This window comes from Musca autumnalis, unplaced genomic scaffold (assembly GCF_047663935.1).
Source record: "Musca autumnalis isolate F117 unplaced genomic scaffold, ASM4766393v1 scaffold_45, whole genome shotgun sequence".
Lineage (NCBI taxonomy): Eukaryota > Metazoa > Arthropoda > Insecta > Diptera > Muscidae > Musca > Musca autumnalis.
In genome coordinates this window covers 162737-182497 of record NW_027412033.1, presented here as the reverse complement: position 1 = coordinate 182497, position 19761 = coordinate 162737, and the positions used below count along the sequence as shown (strand labels likewise).

The 19761-nt window shown below is 34.8% G+C and overlaps 1 protein-coding gene and 1 long non-coding RNA gene across 2 annotated transcripts; both read left to right on the top strand.

Annotated features, from left to right (window-relative positions):
* Positions 1 to 301: 301 nt before the first annotated feature.
* On the top strand, positions 302 to 3647 carry LOC141404569 (single-strand selective monofunctional uracil-DNA glycosylase-like). The gene is made up of 3 exons (XM_073988029.1): positions 302 to 562; positions 624 to 1300; positions 3569 to 3647. The coding sequence occupies exons 1-2, from the start codon at positions 323 to 325 to the stop codon at positions 1170 to 1172; spliced, it is 789 nt and encodes a 262-aa protein (XP_073844130.1). The 5' UTR covers positions 302 to 322; the 3' UTR covers positions 1173 to 1300; positions 3569 to 3647.
* Positions 3648 to 12723: 9076 nt separating this feature from the next.
* Positions 12724 to 18883, top strand: LOC141404568 (uncharacterized). Its single transcript, XR_012413050.1, has 2 exons — positions 12724 to 12836; positions 16334 to 18883. It is a non-coding gene; the product is annotated as an uncharacterized lncRNA (long non-coding RNA).
* Positions 18884 to 19761: the final 878 nt, after the last annotated feature.

Here is a 19761-nt window from a genome sequence, read left to right as displayed (position 1 = left end):
GGTTTCTTTATAAATGTTGCATACAAATGCAATACTAATACCCTTTACCACAGTCTGGTGTAGGGTATAAAAAAGAGTATAAAAAAAGTTATTGCCACGAGCACACAGACCATATGAATGAAAAAAATAACAACTAAGACTTTGTTTTCAATATATAGTTACACCACAACGTGCTAGAAATACAAATTAGAAATACAATTAACCGCAAATAAGGCAGAGAAAATTTCATTGGAATACCACTTTGAGTATGAATCATTTAAATTGCTTTATATTTTGCCTATATAAGTAACAACAACACAACGTAAAATAGTTTAGTCTTACAATGGCTGTCAATCGCGAAAACCAAAAATCATTCTCTGAGCAATTTTATGAATCGTCCTACTGGCTAAACGAAGCTTTAAAACAACCAACACCAGAACTTCAAACTTTTTATGGCATCTACCGTCCCCTGGACTATGCTGCACAAATCTACCGCAACTTTTTGCAGAAGTATTTAAATGGACCCAAGAGGATTTTGTTTGTTGGAATGAATCCCTCACGCTATGGATCACTGCTAACTGGTGTAAGATTGCAAAAAGCAAATTTTCAATAAATTTTTACTTGTACATGTAAATACATTTTAGATTCCCTTTGGAGACATTACCACGGTACGAGATCGAATGCAGTTAGATGTTAGCAGCTTGGATTCTATGGAAATAGGAGAAGAACAAAGTAGTCAACGTTTTTGGAATTTGATTAAATCGATTTTCAATGATGAACAAGATTTCATAGATCGTTTCTTTCAAAATTGCTTCGTGCACAACGTGTGCCCTTTGGTATTTATAAACAACAATGGACATAATGTATCGTTTCAATCTTTGGCAGAACGAATGACCATGGAAACAAGGCAAATTGAAGTCATTTGTAGGTCTTACTTGGAATTACAGGTACAATTGTTACAACCGGAGATCATAATAGCTGTGGGATGGTATGCATTCAATATGCTTCGAAGTTTGGATTACTACAAAAATGGAAGGTGTATTGTAGAAAAGATTCCACACCCAAGCCCTAAAAATTTTGATTCTGAATTGGACTGGATAAATGTATGTAAGCCGATGCTAATAAACAACCACAGATTTTCCGAAATTATCCAAAGTCAAGCTAATGAAAATCAAGCAAGCAATCAAACATAGATGGGCCTGTGCAATTTATTACTTTTATGATCTTTTAAGTATACTAATATTAAATGTTTTTAATATTCAAGCATATAGTTCAAGTGTTTTAAATGTCAAAATAGCATCCCATATTTTGCTTCGTTTTTATACCCTCCACCATAGTATGGAGGGTATATTAAGTTTGTCATTCTGTTTGTAACACATCGAAGTAATTATTTGCGACCCTATAAAGTATATATATTCTTGATCAGGATAAAATTCTAAGACGATCTAGCCATGTCCGTCTGTCCGTCCGTCTGTCCGTCTGTTGTAATCACTCTAGCGTCCGCAATAATTGAGATAGAGTGCTGAAATTTTGTACCCAAGGCTCTTTTTTCTATAGGCAGGTCAAGTTCGAAGATGGGCTATATCGGTCCACTCTTTGGTATAGCCCCCATATAACGGTACCTCCGGATTTGAGGTAGACCGAATTAGCTATAATTTTGCACCTAGGGTTCCTAGTGATCAACAAACTTATAGCCCAAAGGATATGGACATAGGTCAATGTTTAGGTATAGTCCCCATATAACGGTACCTCCCGATTTTCGGTATTTTGAGAATTTTAGCTACAATTTTTAACCGAACTATCTGCAATTTAACATTTTAGGTTCTCAGTGGTCATGAAACATCTCCACGAAACATCGTCAACATAGGTCCATGTTTTGGTATAGCCCCCATATATCGGTACCTCCCGATTTTCGGTATTTTGAGAATTTTAGCTACAATTTTTAACCGAACTATCTGTAATTTGACATTTGAGGTTCTCCGTGGTCATGAAACATCTCCACCAAACATCGTCAACATAGGTCCATGTTTTGGTATGGCCCCCTTATAACCGTACCTCCCGATTTTCGGTATTTTGAGCATTTTAGTTACAATTTTTAACCGAACTAGCTGTAATTTGATATTTGAGGTTCTCAGTGGTCATGAAACATCTCCATGAAACATCTCCACGAAACATCGTCAACATAGGTCCATGTTTTGGTATAGCCCCCATATATCGGTACCTCCCGATTTTCGGTATTTTGAGAATTTTAGCTACAATTTTTAACCGAACTAGCTGTAATTTGCCATTTGAGGTTCTCAGTGGTCATGAAACATCTCCAGCTAACATCGTCAAAATAGGTCCATGTTTTGGTATAGCCCCCATATAACGGTACCTCCCGATTATCGGTATTTTGAGGATTTTGGCTACAGTTTTTAACCGAAATAGCTGTAATTTGACATTTGAAGGTCTCAGTGGTCATAAAACATCTCCAACGAAACATCGTCAACATAGGTCCATGTTTTGGTACAGCCCCATATAACGGTATCTCCTGCTTTTCGGTATTTTGAGAATTTTGGCTGCAATTTTTAACCGAACTAGCTGTAATTTGCCATTTGAGGTTCTCAGTGGTCATGAAACATCTCCACCTAACATCGTCAAAATAGGTCCATGTTTTGGTATAGCCCCCATATAACGGTACCTCCCGAGTATCGGTATTTTGAGGATTTTGGCTACAGTTTTTAACCGAAATAGCTGTAATTTGACATTTGAAGGTCTCAGTGGTCATAAAACATCTCCAACGAAACATCGTCAACATAGGTCCATGTTTTGGTATAGCCCCCATATAACGGTATCTCCTGCTTTTCGGTATTTTGAGAATTTTAGCTACAATTTTGTCTATTCAAAAATAATCGTCAATATAGGTCCATGTTTTGTTATATCCCCCCATATAACTGTACCTCCCGATTTTCGGGAATTTTCAGTGGTCACGAAATTTCTTCACTAAAATTCGTCAACATGGGTCCATTTTTGAGGGTCTACATTGTTTTGATGAAACTACCCTCAATTTGACTCTTGAAGTTCCCTGTAGCTATAAAACTTTTCCGCCAAAAAATTTAAAGATAGGTTGACTCTTTGATATAGCCCCGTAGGTGGTACCTTTCACCTAGCTGAACACATTTTTTTAGATTAGATTAGATAACACTGTGCAACAAAATTGAGGTGAAAGTCTGGGGCACAGAAAATTCCTCTTGGGGAAGAAAGGCCTTGGTGAGTATATTATGAACAGATCCGCCGTGAGTAGAACTTCCGCGTTATGGCGTGATGAAATTTTTATTAGAGACCCTGTGGGCCATCAGGAATTAGCGTTATACCTTTGTTCACTGTTGCTTAAGTGCTCTACAAAAACAACAAACAAAGATATAATGCTAATTCGTGATGGCTTACAGGGTCTCTTGCAAAAACTTCATTACGCCATAACGCAGAAGTTCAACTCACGGCGCATCTGTCCTTGGGGGTTTTTAATATACACACACCAAGGGCTTTCATCTCCAAAAAACTATTTTATGCTGGAGGGTATAAAAAGTTCGGCCCGGCCGAACTTAACGACTTTTTACTTGTTATTATTATGTTATCTAATCACATTTTTATAAGATCTAATAAAAACTAAATTGAAATATTGAAAAATATTCAAGTTTGTCTCTTTTGAATCAGATTTGATGTGAATCGAAATTTATATTCAAATAGAAATACCTTTTTGTATATCTAATAAAAAATTTAAAAAAAAAATTCCACAGTTAGCTTGGGCAACATTTTCGCGTTTTAATATTAAAAATCAATTTTTATTATTAATTACACTGTGCGACAACAAGAAAAAACGACAAGGAAAACTGAGTAGATTATGAAAGTAGAGCTAAAAATATGAGACACGTGTATCGGCGTTTTTAAAGTTTATGTCGGAAAGTAAGCAAAGTAGGCGGGGCAAATTCCGCTCATTTCTAGTTTTTTTCGAAATATTCGAGATAAGATATCTTGGAATTCTTGCATTTCAGATATATAGTGTCTTTGGCAACTTTAATGAGGAGGGTGTGGGGAATATTTTTCTTTTAACCCTCATGCGGTTCATCAAAAGGGATTTTTTGTCCTTTTTTCGAAAATCTTTCAAATACTCCTTTAAACTGTGATCGTATCAAATCCAAATATTATAAAAAACTGTTCGTCATAAAATTTCACTATAGGTCTCAGAATACTCTAAATCTGTTACTCTTGTCTAATCGCCAGGAATCTTTAAAAATGAAAAACACGTTTTAGGGTTAAAGTCGGACTTCATCTGAGTTTATTTAAAATTGTCCTACAAAACTTAATTCTAGAGAGATGTTGATGTCAGTTGTCATTCTTCGTCAAATTTTGCTATGGGTCACCGAAGAAATGAAATGTCTATTTACATTTTATAGCATGAAAATAACAGTATCAATTTTTCTGAAAAGACATGAAAATGTTTCCCAATTTTTTTTTTGATGAATTTTTTCTTCTTTTTTCGAGTTGATACGTGAAAGTAATATATGGTCCTAAGCCCTATATCAAAAACAAGTATAAAAGTATCAGTCGGCTTTGCCGACAGAGATATACCCTCAGCCTGTGCATATTAAAACACTTTTTTCACAAAAAAACAAGTAAGCAAAGGCTACAGTCGGACGGGGCCGACCATGTCATACCCTACACCACAACCTGTAGGAATTAGCTATGTGCAACCGCCTTGCACTCTGAATGTCCGGGTTTGATTCCCATCAAATTGTCTACGGTGACAAAATACCCCTTAGTAATGTTGGCGATATTTTCTGAGTATTTCAGCCATGAAAAACGTCTCTACAAGTGGCGTGTCGGACTCGGCGATAAAAACTAGGTCACGTATCAATAACTTAATATGAATCCATTGATATAAGATAAGCCTCCCTTGTCTTTACCGGGATGTTTGTGGAAAATTATAGAAATTTTACGTTTCTAAAAAATATTCGAAAATTGGAAAATTTAAATTGATTAGCCCCTCCTGCTACATCTTCAAATTGTCTTTGAATATCAGGTTCCTTTTTGGAATACACCTAAAAATAATAAATATATATACCATGAAATTTGGTATATTTGATAATTGGGAAAATTGCGAGTTTATTAAAGATCCATGGTCCAAAAATGGTGCACTGTACCTCACATATGCTTCGAAAACAGTTCATTGTGGGCATATATTGTGATATCAAAAATATATTTTATACATACATCTCAGGAAGTATGACTTACCCCAGGGAAGGGACCAGAATAGGGACCGTAAAAAGAGCATTCTTCTTAAAAAAAAGAAAATAATGATCAAATAGATCCGATACGGGTCCTCAAACTGCACTTTTCCCAAATTTTGTGTGGGAGATCCTCGAAGGACGGACCGATATAGTCCATATTCCGACCTGACACATGACTGGATGAAATAATACGATGTGTAAAGTTTCGACCAATCTGAAAATCCCCTTGATAGTTAATTTGTGGATTTGCGGCGCAAGTACAATCTGCTGAAGAAAATTCAAAACGATTCGAGAAGACTCTTATATTTCCCTTTTCCGAATTTTGTGTGGGAGGTACCCTAAGGACCGATATAGTCTGATCCGATCTATATCTGGAAGGAATAATAATATATAGACAGTTTGGAGCAAATCGATTGCTCAGTTCGCCAGTTATCGTTCACACAATTTTTCGAAAACAATTTTGAACTTATTTGGGGGAAGTGTGGACCGACAAAGCCTACATTCGAACTTAAACAAAGTTTGGGCAAAATATTGCTTTATATAACATTTGGTTCTAATCGGTAGATATGTTCGAGAGTTATCGTGCGCACCAGCCAGTTAGACATTAAGAGAGACAGATGAACCGACAGCGCTAAATAGACTCCAAATTGTCTGAAACGAATTTCATCCAAATATACTTGGGGTCCAAAACCAATATTTGTATTTGGTCGTATTTTGTTTGTATCCCATTTACCCTATATCCTGAGGTATAAAATAGGTGGCGAGGCGACCCCATGTTGCAATATTTGTATAAAAATCAAATTTGACAACTGAACTGAAAATTTTTCTGTCATGATAGAAACAATTTGTAGCATGGGAAGAAATTGTGGTTCTCTGCACAAAACACATTATATATCAGGCAGTAGGTGCGTTTTCTAGCAGACACATTATTGCAATTTGCATCAGGGGAAATGTCAGTAGTTATTAATCCATATGTAGGCTACTTTGCCGGTTTATGCCCTCCAGGAATCAAAATATGAACCAAAAATTTAATTTGTATATTTTTCATACAAAAGTAATCGTGTTTGTCAACCGCCAAATAATATTAGATCATCATGCAAAATTATAGGCATTTTCTTCAACCTAAACTCTTACCTCGTGCAAAATTTCGTGACTATTGAGCTATAATTGCGACCTCTAGCGGGTTTCTGATTACACTACAAACAAAAAACTGGATATATTAGGCTGTAACTCTGTTATTTGATAACGTACATCAACATAATTGACATCAATTGAAAGATCAAGAGATCGTCTTCCAGATATAACTCAAGAGTGGGGAGTGTGTCTTTCAGGAACAAAGATATAAGCTGTTTATTAAAAATTTTCACAATTTTCACACAAAAGTTGTGGTCCATTTAACCCTCTAAATATTATCTGATCGCCATCTCAAATTGCAAACTTCATCTTTGTCATATACTCTTACCTTGTTTAAAATTTCGAGGCGATCGGACTATTATTGCGACCTACAGAGCAGCTACAAAATCGGATAAAAATTATGTTTTTGGTCCATTTCACCCGCTAAATATTTCACGATCATCACCAATTAAAATAGCGATCTATTCTGATGTGAAACCGACCTCTATACCAAATTTCGTGACGATCGGTCCATAATTGCGGCCTGTAGTTTGATTACAATTTATAATGGACAGACGGACACACGGACGGACGGACGGACGGACACACATCTCAAGATCGGTTTATCTCGCCGAGATATGAAGATTGGTATACCACATTGGGGGTCTCCGACGAATATTTCGCGGTGTTACATGAATTTTTCCCAAAACAAACTTATAATACCCTTTCCACATAGTGGTGTAGGGTATAAAAATCGAGAAAATCAATGGGGGCAATCATTGTTAAAAGTTGATTTTAAATGTTAAATCGCGAAAATTGCATCCAAACCCACTGTGCAAAATAGTTTTCTATTTTCTATTAGATAGTTAATAAAGAAAGAAAAAAATACAAAAATAAAAGATTTTTTCTATTTAGACCAATATTGAAGAAGTTATGAGTATTTCTTTGCACATAGTTTTTACAGAATTTGATAACTCAGGAAACGGCGATATCTCAAAAAAAAATCTGAAAATATTCTAAAATATTTTGCTGATGAGCAGCATCACCACATAAAGGAAATCAAAAACTTCTTTTTGAAAAAGTGCCCAATTTCTCTCAAAAATCCCCACATACTTTATAGGGTCTCCCATGAATATTTCGATGTGTTACAAACGGAATGACAAATTTAATTATACCCTCCATATAATGGTGGAGGGCATAATAATGGAAGAACATACAATTTGAAATGGTACTCCCCGCCTTTTGAATTTCATGGAATTTCCACAAGCAATTTGTTGGTGAAAAAAAAAAACAACAACAAACTAACAAACGAAACTACAATGAGTGGTCAAACGATGATGTGTAGCGATGGGAAATAATTTAATAAATTATATTCCAAGAAGGATTTTAATTTTTTTTAGGAGAGGCGTTTCCAGCTAATGGCAAATAATATTTAATTGAGCAGAACTATAATTAAAAATCCCCTTTATATACTTGCTTTAAAACCACATCCTGTAAAAGTTAATAATTAAAAAAATATGACTCATCGAAAACAACACATATGTACATACATAAGTATGTATGTTAAGACCATTAAGATTCATTTCACACAATTCGCAGTCAATCTAAACAGTGGAAAATTGCAGCGCTGCACCCATTGCATCTGTGAATTGGCGGCGGTTGTCGGTGTCATCTAAACCGTCGACGTCTAAAATGGTCTGTGTAATCACAAATGTTGAAAATGTTGCTTACTGGCATGCCGCTAGTTTTGATTTAGACAGATTTGCCTAGTAGAGAGCTTTTTTTTTGAAGAGAAGACCATTTTTGCTTTACGCTCTCTTATATTTGAGTGTAAAAAAAGCTACATGCATTTGTAGGTTATTGCAGCTTCTGGGAAAGCAACTAATGCTATTTATTGATAACTCAATTCACTATATAGCTGGATAATAATTACCGAGCATTTCGATTATAATTTCGTTTACATTCAATGTACGGAAATCTGTATTAGGCCGGTAACACGGTGTGCAAGTTTTTTGCGGCATTGAACATTAACCATATTCTGACACTGCGACGTGATAAAAGACAAAAAAGAATTCGTACGTCTGTCTGGGTGGCTGGTGCTCACGATAACTCTTGAATGGATCAAATGATTTGGTTCAAATTTTGGGTATCCTAATATTTTGTCCAAACTTAGTTCCTTCCAGTAGTAAAAAAAAGTCGCTAAAATTTTGCGCACAACAACAATAATACTTCCAGGCATAAATCATGTTTGAATATTGACCTAATTGGTATATTCTTTGATGTACCACCCACACACAATTTTGAAAAATTACAGGTTAACAACTTATCTCGGATCTTTTTGAAATTTTTTACAACAAGTTCTTCTTGTAGGCCTTGTAACGACGTTCTAATTTCATTCGGTGGCAAGTCCATACAATCTTAAATAATGGATAATGGCCAAATAGCTCCAAAAAGCCTGCCTGGCACCAACTAAACTGGGCAATACGTAAGATAACCCTCAAATGGAACAAACCGATTTGGTCCAAAAGTTGTACATCGTATTATTTCTTAAAGACTTTAATTATGTCCGAATATTGACTACTTCGGTCCATTCATTCGGGTACGTCCCACACAAAGTTTGGAAAGAGTGCAGTTTAAGGACTAGTCTGGGATTGATTTAATATGTGCCGTTATGACGGTGGCAAGTCCGTATTTCCTAAGAAATTGACCGAAAAACTCAAAAAATCCCTTTGGACCTTAGAAGTATCGTGTTTACATATTTTCTTTAAGTCCTAGGCGGAGGGTATATCTCTGTCGGTCCAATTGCCTGACTCTCTGTTACTTGTTTTTATAGTTCTCAATTGTTGTATACGGCGATTTCTGAGTGAAATCCGACACTTTTTCAAGTTGAGGTTTGTGATTTCCTTTATTTTTTGCTGTGCTGATGCAAAACATTTTAGTATATTTTCAGATTTTTTTATTGACTAACGGTTCTAGAGTTGTCGCGCCTTGAAAAAGTAAAATTCTGTAATAACTATGTGCAAAGAAATACTTATAACTTCTTTAAAATTGGTGCAATTTCAAAAATTCTTTTTTTTTTTGTATTTTTTGTTGTTTCATATCTAATAGAAAATATAAAAAAATTGCACAGTGATCTTGGATGTAATTTTCGCGATTTAATATTTAAATTGGGTGCCACCGTAGTACAATGATATGCACACCCGCCTTGCGAGCAGAAGGTAGTGGTTTCGATTCCCCGGCCAGGCGACATCAAAATTTTCAACGGTGGTAAAATACCCCTCAGTAATGTTGGCGAAATTTCCTGAGTATTTCAACCATGTAAAACTTCTCTATAAAGTGGTGTAGTAACTCGGACTCGGCGATAAACAGTAGGTCCCCTATCATTGAGCTAATATGAATCTGGCTGCACTCATTGATATGAGAGTCCGGCATAAGGCGACTGTAACGACATCGTCAAATGCGTAAAGCTTTTTCCCATCTCAACCCGTAAAAAAAATATTGTTATTGTTATTATTATTATTATTATTATTATTATTATTATTATTATTATTATTATTATTATTATTATTATTATTATTATTATTATTATTATTATTATTATTATTATTATTATTATTATTATTATTATTATTATTATTATTATTATTATTTTTATTATTATTATTTTATTATTATTATTATTATTATTATTATTATTATTATTATTATTATTATTATTATTATTATTATTATTATTGTTATTATTATTATTATTATTATTATTATTATTATTATTATTATTATTATTATTATTATTATTATTATTATTATTATTATTATTGTTATTATTATTTAAAATAAATTTTTAACAATGATTTTTTTTTTTGTATTAAACTGCGATTAATTACAAAAATTTTAAGTCCTATTTGGTAGTGGGCTTTGAATGATTACTATTTTTTCTTAATTTTTTTAAAATTTATCAATACAATTTTTCCTTTATACCAGTGCGAGACATTTGTTATTATATTAAAACAAGTAAGAAAAGTCTATAGTCGGACGGAGCCGACCATGGGATACCCTATACCACTATCCCTGGACAATCGCTCTCTACGGAACTTCTTTTCAATGATTGTGAAAATTTAATAATATCAAATCAGTAGTGCGATTCTCTAACACATTTTTTGAGTTACCGACAAAAATCGGTAAAATTAAAACGCAAAATTATGAATGAAAAGTTTATTCGTCGCTAACTTACCGAAAAACATCGGTAATTACCGAAATTATAAGCATTTTAATTTTACCGACAATTGTCGTTAACTCAAAAAATGGGTTAGAGAATCGCACTACAGAGATGTAATGCATAATACTTATGACCAAAACCAAAATGTTATCTAGCATGACAAATACATTTTTGTAGCAGGAAAGGAAAATTTAGTTCACACAAACTAAAACTTAATGAAACCCACTTATGTAGTACTACTACTTCCGTTGTTTAACCGCTACGTTATTGAAATTTTTTACTAATTTCACACAAAAGTTTCAGTCCATTTAACCCACTAAATATTATCTGATATTCACGTTGGTTTGTACGCTTCTTCTTCATCATAAACTCAAACTTTGTTTAAAATTTTGCGGGTTATTATTTTTAACCTACAGAGCCGCTACAAAATTGGTGAAAATTTTTGATCCATTTCATTCCCTGAACATTTCAAGATCGTCAGCAAAAACTAATCATTTATATTCTGGCCCGAACCCAACCTCCTTAAAAAATTCGTTACAATCGGTCCATAATTGTGGCCTTAAGATTGTTTACAATTTTTAATGGACGGACACACATCGCTAAATCGCTTTATCTCGTCGAGATATGAAGTTTGGCATACCAAATAAGGGGTCTAGGATGAATATTTCGTGGTGTTACATAAACTTTTGGAGAGACAATATGTAGCATGGGATAAAAATGTGATTCTCTAGCAAACACTTTATTGCAATTTACATCAGAGGAAAGGTCAGTAGTTTTTTTTCCATATGTAGGCTACTTTGCGAAATATATATGTCCTCAAGGAACTAAAATATCGACCAAAAATAAAATTTTTATATTTTTCATACAAAAGTAATGGTCCATGTCACCCGCTAAAGAACATCAGATCATCATTCAAAATTGTAGGCATCTTTTTCGACCTATACTCTTACCCGGTGCAAAATTTCGTGACTATTGATGTATAATTGCGACTTCTAGCGAGTTTATTATTACACTACAAACAAATAACGGAATATATTAGGCTGTAACTCTGTTATCTGATCATGTGAACCAACATAATTGGCATCAATTGAAACGTCAAGCGTTCCTCTTTCAAGTATATCTCACTTGTCCGGAATGCCACTTCCAGGAATTAAGATATAAGCTGTATATTAAAAATTTTCACAATTTTCACACAAAAGTTTTGGTCCATTATCCGATCGCCATCTCAAATTGCAAGCTTGCTTATGTTTTTGGTCCATTTCACCCGCTTAATATTTCACGATCATCACCAATAAGAATAGGGATCTATTCTGATCTGAACCCGACCTCCATACAAAATTTCGTGACGATCGGTCAATAATTGCGGCCTGGAGCGTGTTTACAATTTATAATGGACATACGGACGGACGGACGAACACACATCTCAAAATCGCTTTATCTCGTCGAGATATGAAGATTGGTACACCACATTGGGGTCTCCGACGAATATTTCGCGGTGTTACATGAATTTTTACCAAAACAAACTTATAATACACTTTTCCACATTGTGGTATAGGGTATAAAAATAAGAAAAAATAGTAATCATTCGAAGCCCACTACCAAATAGGAGTTAAAATGTTTACTATTTATCGTAGTTTAATATAAATACTAAAATGTTTCGCTGATGAGCAGCATCATCACAGCAAAAAATAAAGGAAATCAAAAACCTCAACTTGAAAAAATGTCCGATTTCACACAGAAACCCCCATACATATTTTATTTATTTATTGTTTTCTCAGATACCTATGTGTATCTCCATTTCCCTATTTATCCAAAAGATTAGCTTTAAACGATTAATTGCTATTCTTTAAGAGATCGTCTCGTACCTAGCAACGTAAAAATACGACCTTATAAATATCATGAAAAGAGAAACACACATTATTGGGAGAAGGTAAAAAATGCTAAGTCTACTAGCTTTCAGCACACAACTCTCTTGTGGATTAATCACACATGTAGATATTACAATGTAATAATTACATGCTGTAGTTGACGACAATACAAGAAGCACAAATCAAAGCTCTTGCTAGTCGACAGCAGCACAGTAAAGGAAATATATATAAAGAGGAATTACTCTGCCAACGACAGTTTTTTGGTAGCTGTCGCCGTGGAGAACACATTCGATTTGAAGAAGAAAACAACAAAATAAAACAAGTAAAAAAGAGTCAGTCGGCTTTGCCGACAGATATATACCCTCAGCCAATGTGAAGTGAAACTTTCATGTATGTATTTAAGGTCTCTTCAGAATTTTGTGGCCCTTTTGCGACATTTGAACTTGCCGACAAAAATGTGGATTAGTAGTTAACTGCAATATTTATTATTTATTTATTTATTTATTTATTGAGTACCTACACAACAAGATATACATCTTATAATTAAAGTGCAGGATTATTTATGCTATGAAATATCCAACTTAAAATACAAAAAATGAAAAAAAAAATTGAATGTAAAGTACATTTTAAAATCTGTAAAAAGAAAAAGTTATACAAAATGGACAAACTCATATAAAATGCAATTTTTTAACTGTGGAATAAACTAAAGATCATTTTTTTAAAAACAAACGCGTTGCTGGTGCTTTGAATCTCATGTGGTAGAGTATTCCAAAGACGTATTGTATAAATATAAAAGTGACATTCCAAACCTGAACTCCGCCTTCTGAGGGGTTTTAATATTTTTCCTCTATTAGACCGGGCAAATGTTAGTTTGTCAAAGAGATTCTTCGGTTTTTGCTTATTAATAATTTTGTGCAAAAATATTAGCGACCTAATTCCGAGATATCTGCTAAAGGTGCAGCCATAAATTGAGTTGGCAAGCGACGAAACGTGTTGTGATTTTTTTAAGCCGTAAACGTAACGTGTAATATTGTTGAATGCAACGTTTATTTTGCGTTGACTTAATGAATCACAGTTGGCAAATAGCTCGCAGCCATAGATAAGTCCTGGAATTAAATAAGTTTTAGCTAAAAGCAATCGGATATTAAATGGAGTGAAAGAGTGTGTAGCCCATAGTGTGCGCAGCTTTGCGTATGTTAGTCCAACAGCAACATTTACATGATTCGTCCAAGTAAGCGAGCTGTTAAAAACAACACCAAGGTTTTTCGCGCTAGTAACAACGGCAATTTTCTCCTGGTTAATGAAGATATCAGGCTCTTGTAAAATAAGTCTATTTTTCTTATGAATTACTAAACACTTGGATTTTTGAGGGTTTAAGAGTAATCCGTTTGCAGTTGCCCAGTTGAATACTTTGGAAAGATCTTCATTAAGTTTAGTAATGCAATTGCTAACATTTTCAACAGAATCACTCAAAAATATTTGGACATCATCCGCGTACATGACAATATTACTGTGGATTAATTGAGAGGGTAAATCGTTAGCGTACAATGAAAATAGCAGCGGTCCTATAATTGAGCCCTGCGGCACTCCCTGTAAAACTAGTAAAGGTTTTGATATTGTATCTTCAACGTTTACAGACTGGTACCGTTTATGCAGATAGGACATTATTAGGTTTGATGCACTGCTCGAGAAATTGAAAAAACGTCTAAGCTTCATACATAAAAAAGAATGATTGACAGAATCAAACGCTTTGGAGTGATCGAGCAGTACCAGAAAGCTCACTTTATTATTATCGATGTCGCTTCTTATAGATTCTGAAACTTCGAGCAATGCGCTTGTGCAACTATGAGTGGGGCGAAACCCGTATTGCATATCGGATAACAAGGATTTGTCAGAGAGGTATTCGGACATTTGAAGATGTAAAATTTTTTCGAAAACTTTTGATAAAAAGCATAGAATCGCAATGGGGCGATATTCTAAATTTGACTTGGGGATGGGAATAATTTTTGAGTGCTTCCAGATAGTTGGATAGACGCTTGACATTAAAATGCAATTGAAAAGATGTGTGAAAAAGGGTAAAAGTTGAGGAAGCAAAATTCGAATAAATTTTGGATCAATGCCATCAATGCCAACAGCGTTGGATTTCACATGAGAGAAACAATTCAGAACTTCGACTTGGGAGACACATTAAGACACAAATGTTGAACCTTTGTGGGGGAGGTACCTTTAGGGAGGACCGACATGGGCCATTTTAGAAGTTAAATTAAATTTTGACAAAATATTAGGAGATCCAAATTGTAGACCAAATTGATTGCCCCATTCAAGTGATATCGTTCTAGAAGTTGTGGACTGGTATTGCCCCATGAAACTAAGTTTGGATATAATATGACGAAGACCAAATGTTGGACCAAATCGATTGAACAGTTCGAGAGTTATAGGGATTTTTGTAACCTTTCGGGCTGTTTTCCTAAGAAATAATGGAACCTGATCTATATCTGGTAGATATATTAGGATGTGCAAAGTATGGATTACATCGGTCACTCCCCTTAAGAGTTATCGTGCGCACAATTTTTCCGAACATTTTTGAACTTTTGCGGGGGAGGTACCTGAAGGAGTGGACCGATATGCCTTATCTTCGCACTTAAACTATGTTTGGACACAATATTACGGAGGCCAAAATTTGGACCGAATCGGCACATCCGTTCGAGAGTTATCTTGCGCTCCATCCACTACACACGGTGTTATAGGGGCTTTTTGCATCTTTCAGGCTATTTTCTCAAGAAGAATGGACTTGCCCCTGATTAAACTTGTACCGCCGTATGGTGGGCAACGAATACAAGTTGTTGCAACAAAAATCAAAGCGATTCGAGAGCAGGTCCTAATCTGAACTTATCTGAAATTTTGTGTGGGAGGTACCCGAAGGAGTGGACCGATTGAGTCCATTTTGGAATTTCATCTAAGTTTAGTAGAAATTTCACGATGTGCAAAATATGGATCAAATCGGTTACTTCCTTCAAGAGTTATCGTGCGCTCAAATTTTCCGAACATGTTCGAACCTTTGGGGGGGAGGTACAGGAAGGAGTGGATCGATATAGCCCATCTTCGAACTTAAACTAAGTTTGGACAAAATATTACGAAAGCCAAATTTTGGACCGAATCGGCAGATCCGTTCGAGAATTATCTTGCACTCCAACCACTAACACCGTGTCATAGGGTTTTTTGTAACTTTCAGGCCCATTTTCTCAGGAAGTATGGACTTGCCCCTAATGAAACTTACAGCGTCGTATAGAGGACAGCAAATACAACTTGCGTAAACAAAAATCAAAGCGATTCGAGACCAGGTCCTAAACTGAACTTTTCCGAAATTTTGTGTGGGAGGTACCCGAAGGAGTGGACCGATTGAGTCCATATTGGAACCTCATCTAAGTTCGGTAGAAATTACACGATGTGCAAAGTATGGACCAAATCGGTTATTCCCTACAAGAGTTATCGTGCGCACAAGTTTTGCGACAATTTTTGAACATTTGTGGGGGAGGTACCTGAAGGAGTGGACCTATATGGGCCATCTTCGAACTTAAATCGAATCTGGACAAAATATTTCGATACCCAAAATTTGAACCGAATCGATTGATCCGTTCGCGAGTTATCGTGCGCACCAGCCAGCCAGACAGACAGACAGACAGACGGACAGACAGACGGACGGACATTGCTAGATCTACTCAAAATTGTCTGAAACGGATATCGTACAAACATACTTGGGGTCTAAAACCATTATTTCGATGAGGCACATTTTTGGTCGTATCAAAGTGTAAATACCCTCTTTAGCCTAAAGGCTGAGGGTATAAAAATAACCGTCACATACCTAATATTTCAACTTATTCCAATAGAACACACGAAACAGACAACATATAAACAAAAAAGTTATTAGAAAGAAAAACATACTTAGTGGCATTTCGGCAATAACATCAAGGCATTTAATAAAATCCTATTCATTTTTCCAAACAATCAACGCAATGAACCGGCAGTGTACCGCTCATAACTGCGAAGGATGTCCAAGACCTGAAACTAGCATAACATGTCACAACGGAACTCATGCATGGTACACGCCGGTGATATACCAAATCACCATTCCTCGTCCAGGTCTGCTTCTAAAAGGCGTTCATCTATTCGGAGCCTCGAACGTACAACATTAAAAACACCAAAGAGTGAAGAAGAAAACGGGTCACCAGCACCACATCCATCAAGTTCCAACGTTATCTCTCGCGCCCAGCCGCACGTATTTTTGCCCACTGCTCTGGTAAAGGTTGCTACTCGCAGGGGTTTCAAAGAAGAAGTCCGTTTACTTTTAAATTCGGGCTCAACTCAAACTACCATTTCTCGAAAGTTGGCAAATCAGCTTCATCTTCGCTATACCCGAATAGATGGAAAATTGCTCTCTGACATAACCATACAATCCGTAAAGGATCCGTCCGTTGAGTTAAAAATTACTGCTGAAGTTCGAGACCGTTTGACTATGGATCCCCCACACTCGACTAATGATAAAAAATTGCAATCGATTTACAGTTACCTGAAGGACCTTGCAGATCCATATTTCTTTAACCCGTTGAATATAGAGATCGTGGTGGCAAACGATCATATTCCCTACATTTTGCGATCAGGTCTTTTTCAAACTACACCCAACATGCCAATAGCCCAGAGTTCAATCTTCGGTTGGATAATTTCCGGATGCTGCCAATTCTAAGTTGCAGTCCAGCAAAAAAAAAAAAAAAAATAATGTTAATAAAATTTAATAAAAACTTGTAAACAATATGAATTAGAATTGAATAAAAATTAAAGTTAAATGAAGATGGGAACTTCTGAGTGAAATCGGACACTTTTTCAAAATGAGTTTTTTAATTTCCTTAAATTTTTTTGCTGTTTAATATATTTTAATATATTTTCAGATTTTATTTACCAACGATTTCAGAGATATTGCGCCTCGAAAAAGTCAAATTCCGTAAAAACTATTTAATAATGGTTCAGTTTGAACAAACAAAAAAAAATTTTGTATGTTTTGTTGTTTTATCAGCCATCGAATAAAAAATAGAAAATAAAATTGCACAGTGGGCTTAGATGCAATTTCGTGATTTAATATTTAAAATCAGTTTTTGACAGTTATTAACCCCTTCGATTCTCTATACATTTTTTATATTAAACTACCATTAATTACAAAAATTGTAAGTCCTATTTGGTAGTGGGATTCGAATGATTACTATTTTGTATTAATTTTTTAAAATTTGTCAATACAGTTTTTCCTTTATACCAATTCATAGTGTCCGATTTTCCGAAAAACCTGGCCAAAACTCTAAAAATGAATAGATTTTGACCTAAAATTTGGTTCATAAGTTTTTCCGGCCGCTGATTACATTTTTGATATTATTTAACCCTCAGGCGGTCATTTAAGAGGTCTTTTTTGTTTCTCCTCCTATAAAATGTGATCTTATCGGATCAAAATATTCTACAAATTTGTTCGCCATCAATTTTTACTATGGGTCCTAGAATACACCAAAACTCTATACTTTACCTAAACTCCAGAAATATGCAAAATTATAAACACATTTTAGGGTTAAGGGCGTACTTCATGTGAGTTTTGGCAAAATTGTCATACAAAGCATCATTTAAGAAGAATGGCGTCAAAGACAAAAATGTTCTCAGCTAAATTTCACGATAAGTCACCGAAGAAATGAAATCTCTATTTGCATTTCATACCAAGGAAATATCGGTATCAATTTTGCCAAAAAACCAAGAAACTAAAATAGGGGTGCAAGCTTCCACAATTTCTATTTCCACAATATTTGAGTTAAGATCACTTGGAATCCTTGCACTTTAGGTGTATAATGTCTTTGGCAACTTTACGGACAAGAATGCAAGGAATATTTGTCTTAAAAAATTAACCCTCGTGCGATTCATAAAAGGGGTCCTTTTGGTCCCTTTTTCCACAAATCTTTAAAATCTCCTATTAAATGTGGTCGGATCAGACCAAAATATTCTAGAAATTTGTTCCCCGTAAAATTTTACTATAGGTCTTAAAATATATCAAAACTCTTAATTATGCCCAAACGCCAGAAAGTGTCCCTATGCTATATTCTCACATTCTGAATGAAATAAAATCTGTATACACCTGCAAGACAAAATATCACATAAAAACGAAAAGTGCAAATATGTGCAGGATGTTTCGATGGAAATTGGTAAAAAACCCTTCCTTTTTTATGAAATGATAAATTACATGGCCCAACTCGATCTTACTCACAACTATTTTCATAATTTATTGTGAAAATTGATCTTGAATAAAATTAACAAATACGGATAGCAATTATTAAAGAACGCACAATTCATTGGCGACACTGAACATCTTAAATACGTTTCACATACCTTTCATTACAATTACAAAAAGAAAATATTTAATAGCCGTTGTTTATTTTGCATATTATCATAGATTTATAAACAACTTAGATATTAAAAAAAATAAAATTCCAAATAGGGTCACTTCGACCTGCTTTTATACCCACTTATTAAACAAGAAATGTATATATTTTTTTCATAACTACACGCAATGGGATCCTATAAACAATATCTGACCCTTCTTAGTGTAAATTGATAAATTTTTTTTTCGATTTTTGGCCAGGTTTTTTGGAAAATCGGACACTGTGCAATGTGAAATATTTACTATTTCATCAAAAAAAAAAAAAAAAAAAAAAAAAATAATATTTTTTAACATTTGTTTAGTTGTTTTATTTACGAATTTATCTTCAACATCTTAAAAACCGCGTCATTTCTCGATTTTGAAGATGGTTTAGCAATTATTGCACTAACATTAGTGGGTATGACTGAATGGTGTTTTGTTGTCCCCGCGATTAGTTTAGACACTTCATATCTAAAATTCAACTCCTCTTTCGCGACCAGACTTAACGCCCAAGGACATAATCCCAACAATTTGGTGTTATGTCCGCCATAACTCCGGACATAAGGTCCAAAAAAATCGGACACAACGCCAAAAATTTTTTAGGTGTTACGTCCGCATTGTAAGTGGGCATAACGTCCAAGGTATTATTATTTGGTTTTCATATCTTAATGAATTAAAATTAATATTTGTAACGCTCTGATCCAGAACCTACAATAATCTACTATTTTTGAAATTTATAAAAATTTCCATATATTAGACTCTTTCATATTCTAAAATGGTTAGATTTTAAAATTGATTTGATTGATCTGCAAATAGGCCCAATGGGCCTTATGGGGTATGGGGGCGAACATAACGCCCGATTTTATTTTGAGC

Coding starts and splice junctions, on each gene's coding strand:
- LOC141404569 (XM_073988029.1), top strand. CDS start 323: ATGGCTGTCAATCGCGAAAACCAAAAATCATTCTCTGAGCAATTTTAT. Junction 563..623: donor ATGGATCACTGCTAACTGGT/GTAAGATTGCAA, acceptor AATACATTTTAG/ATTCCCTTTGGAGACATTAC.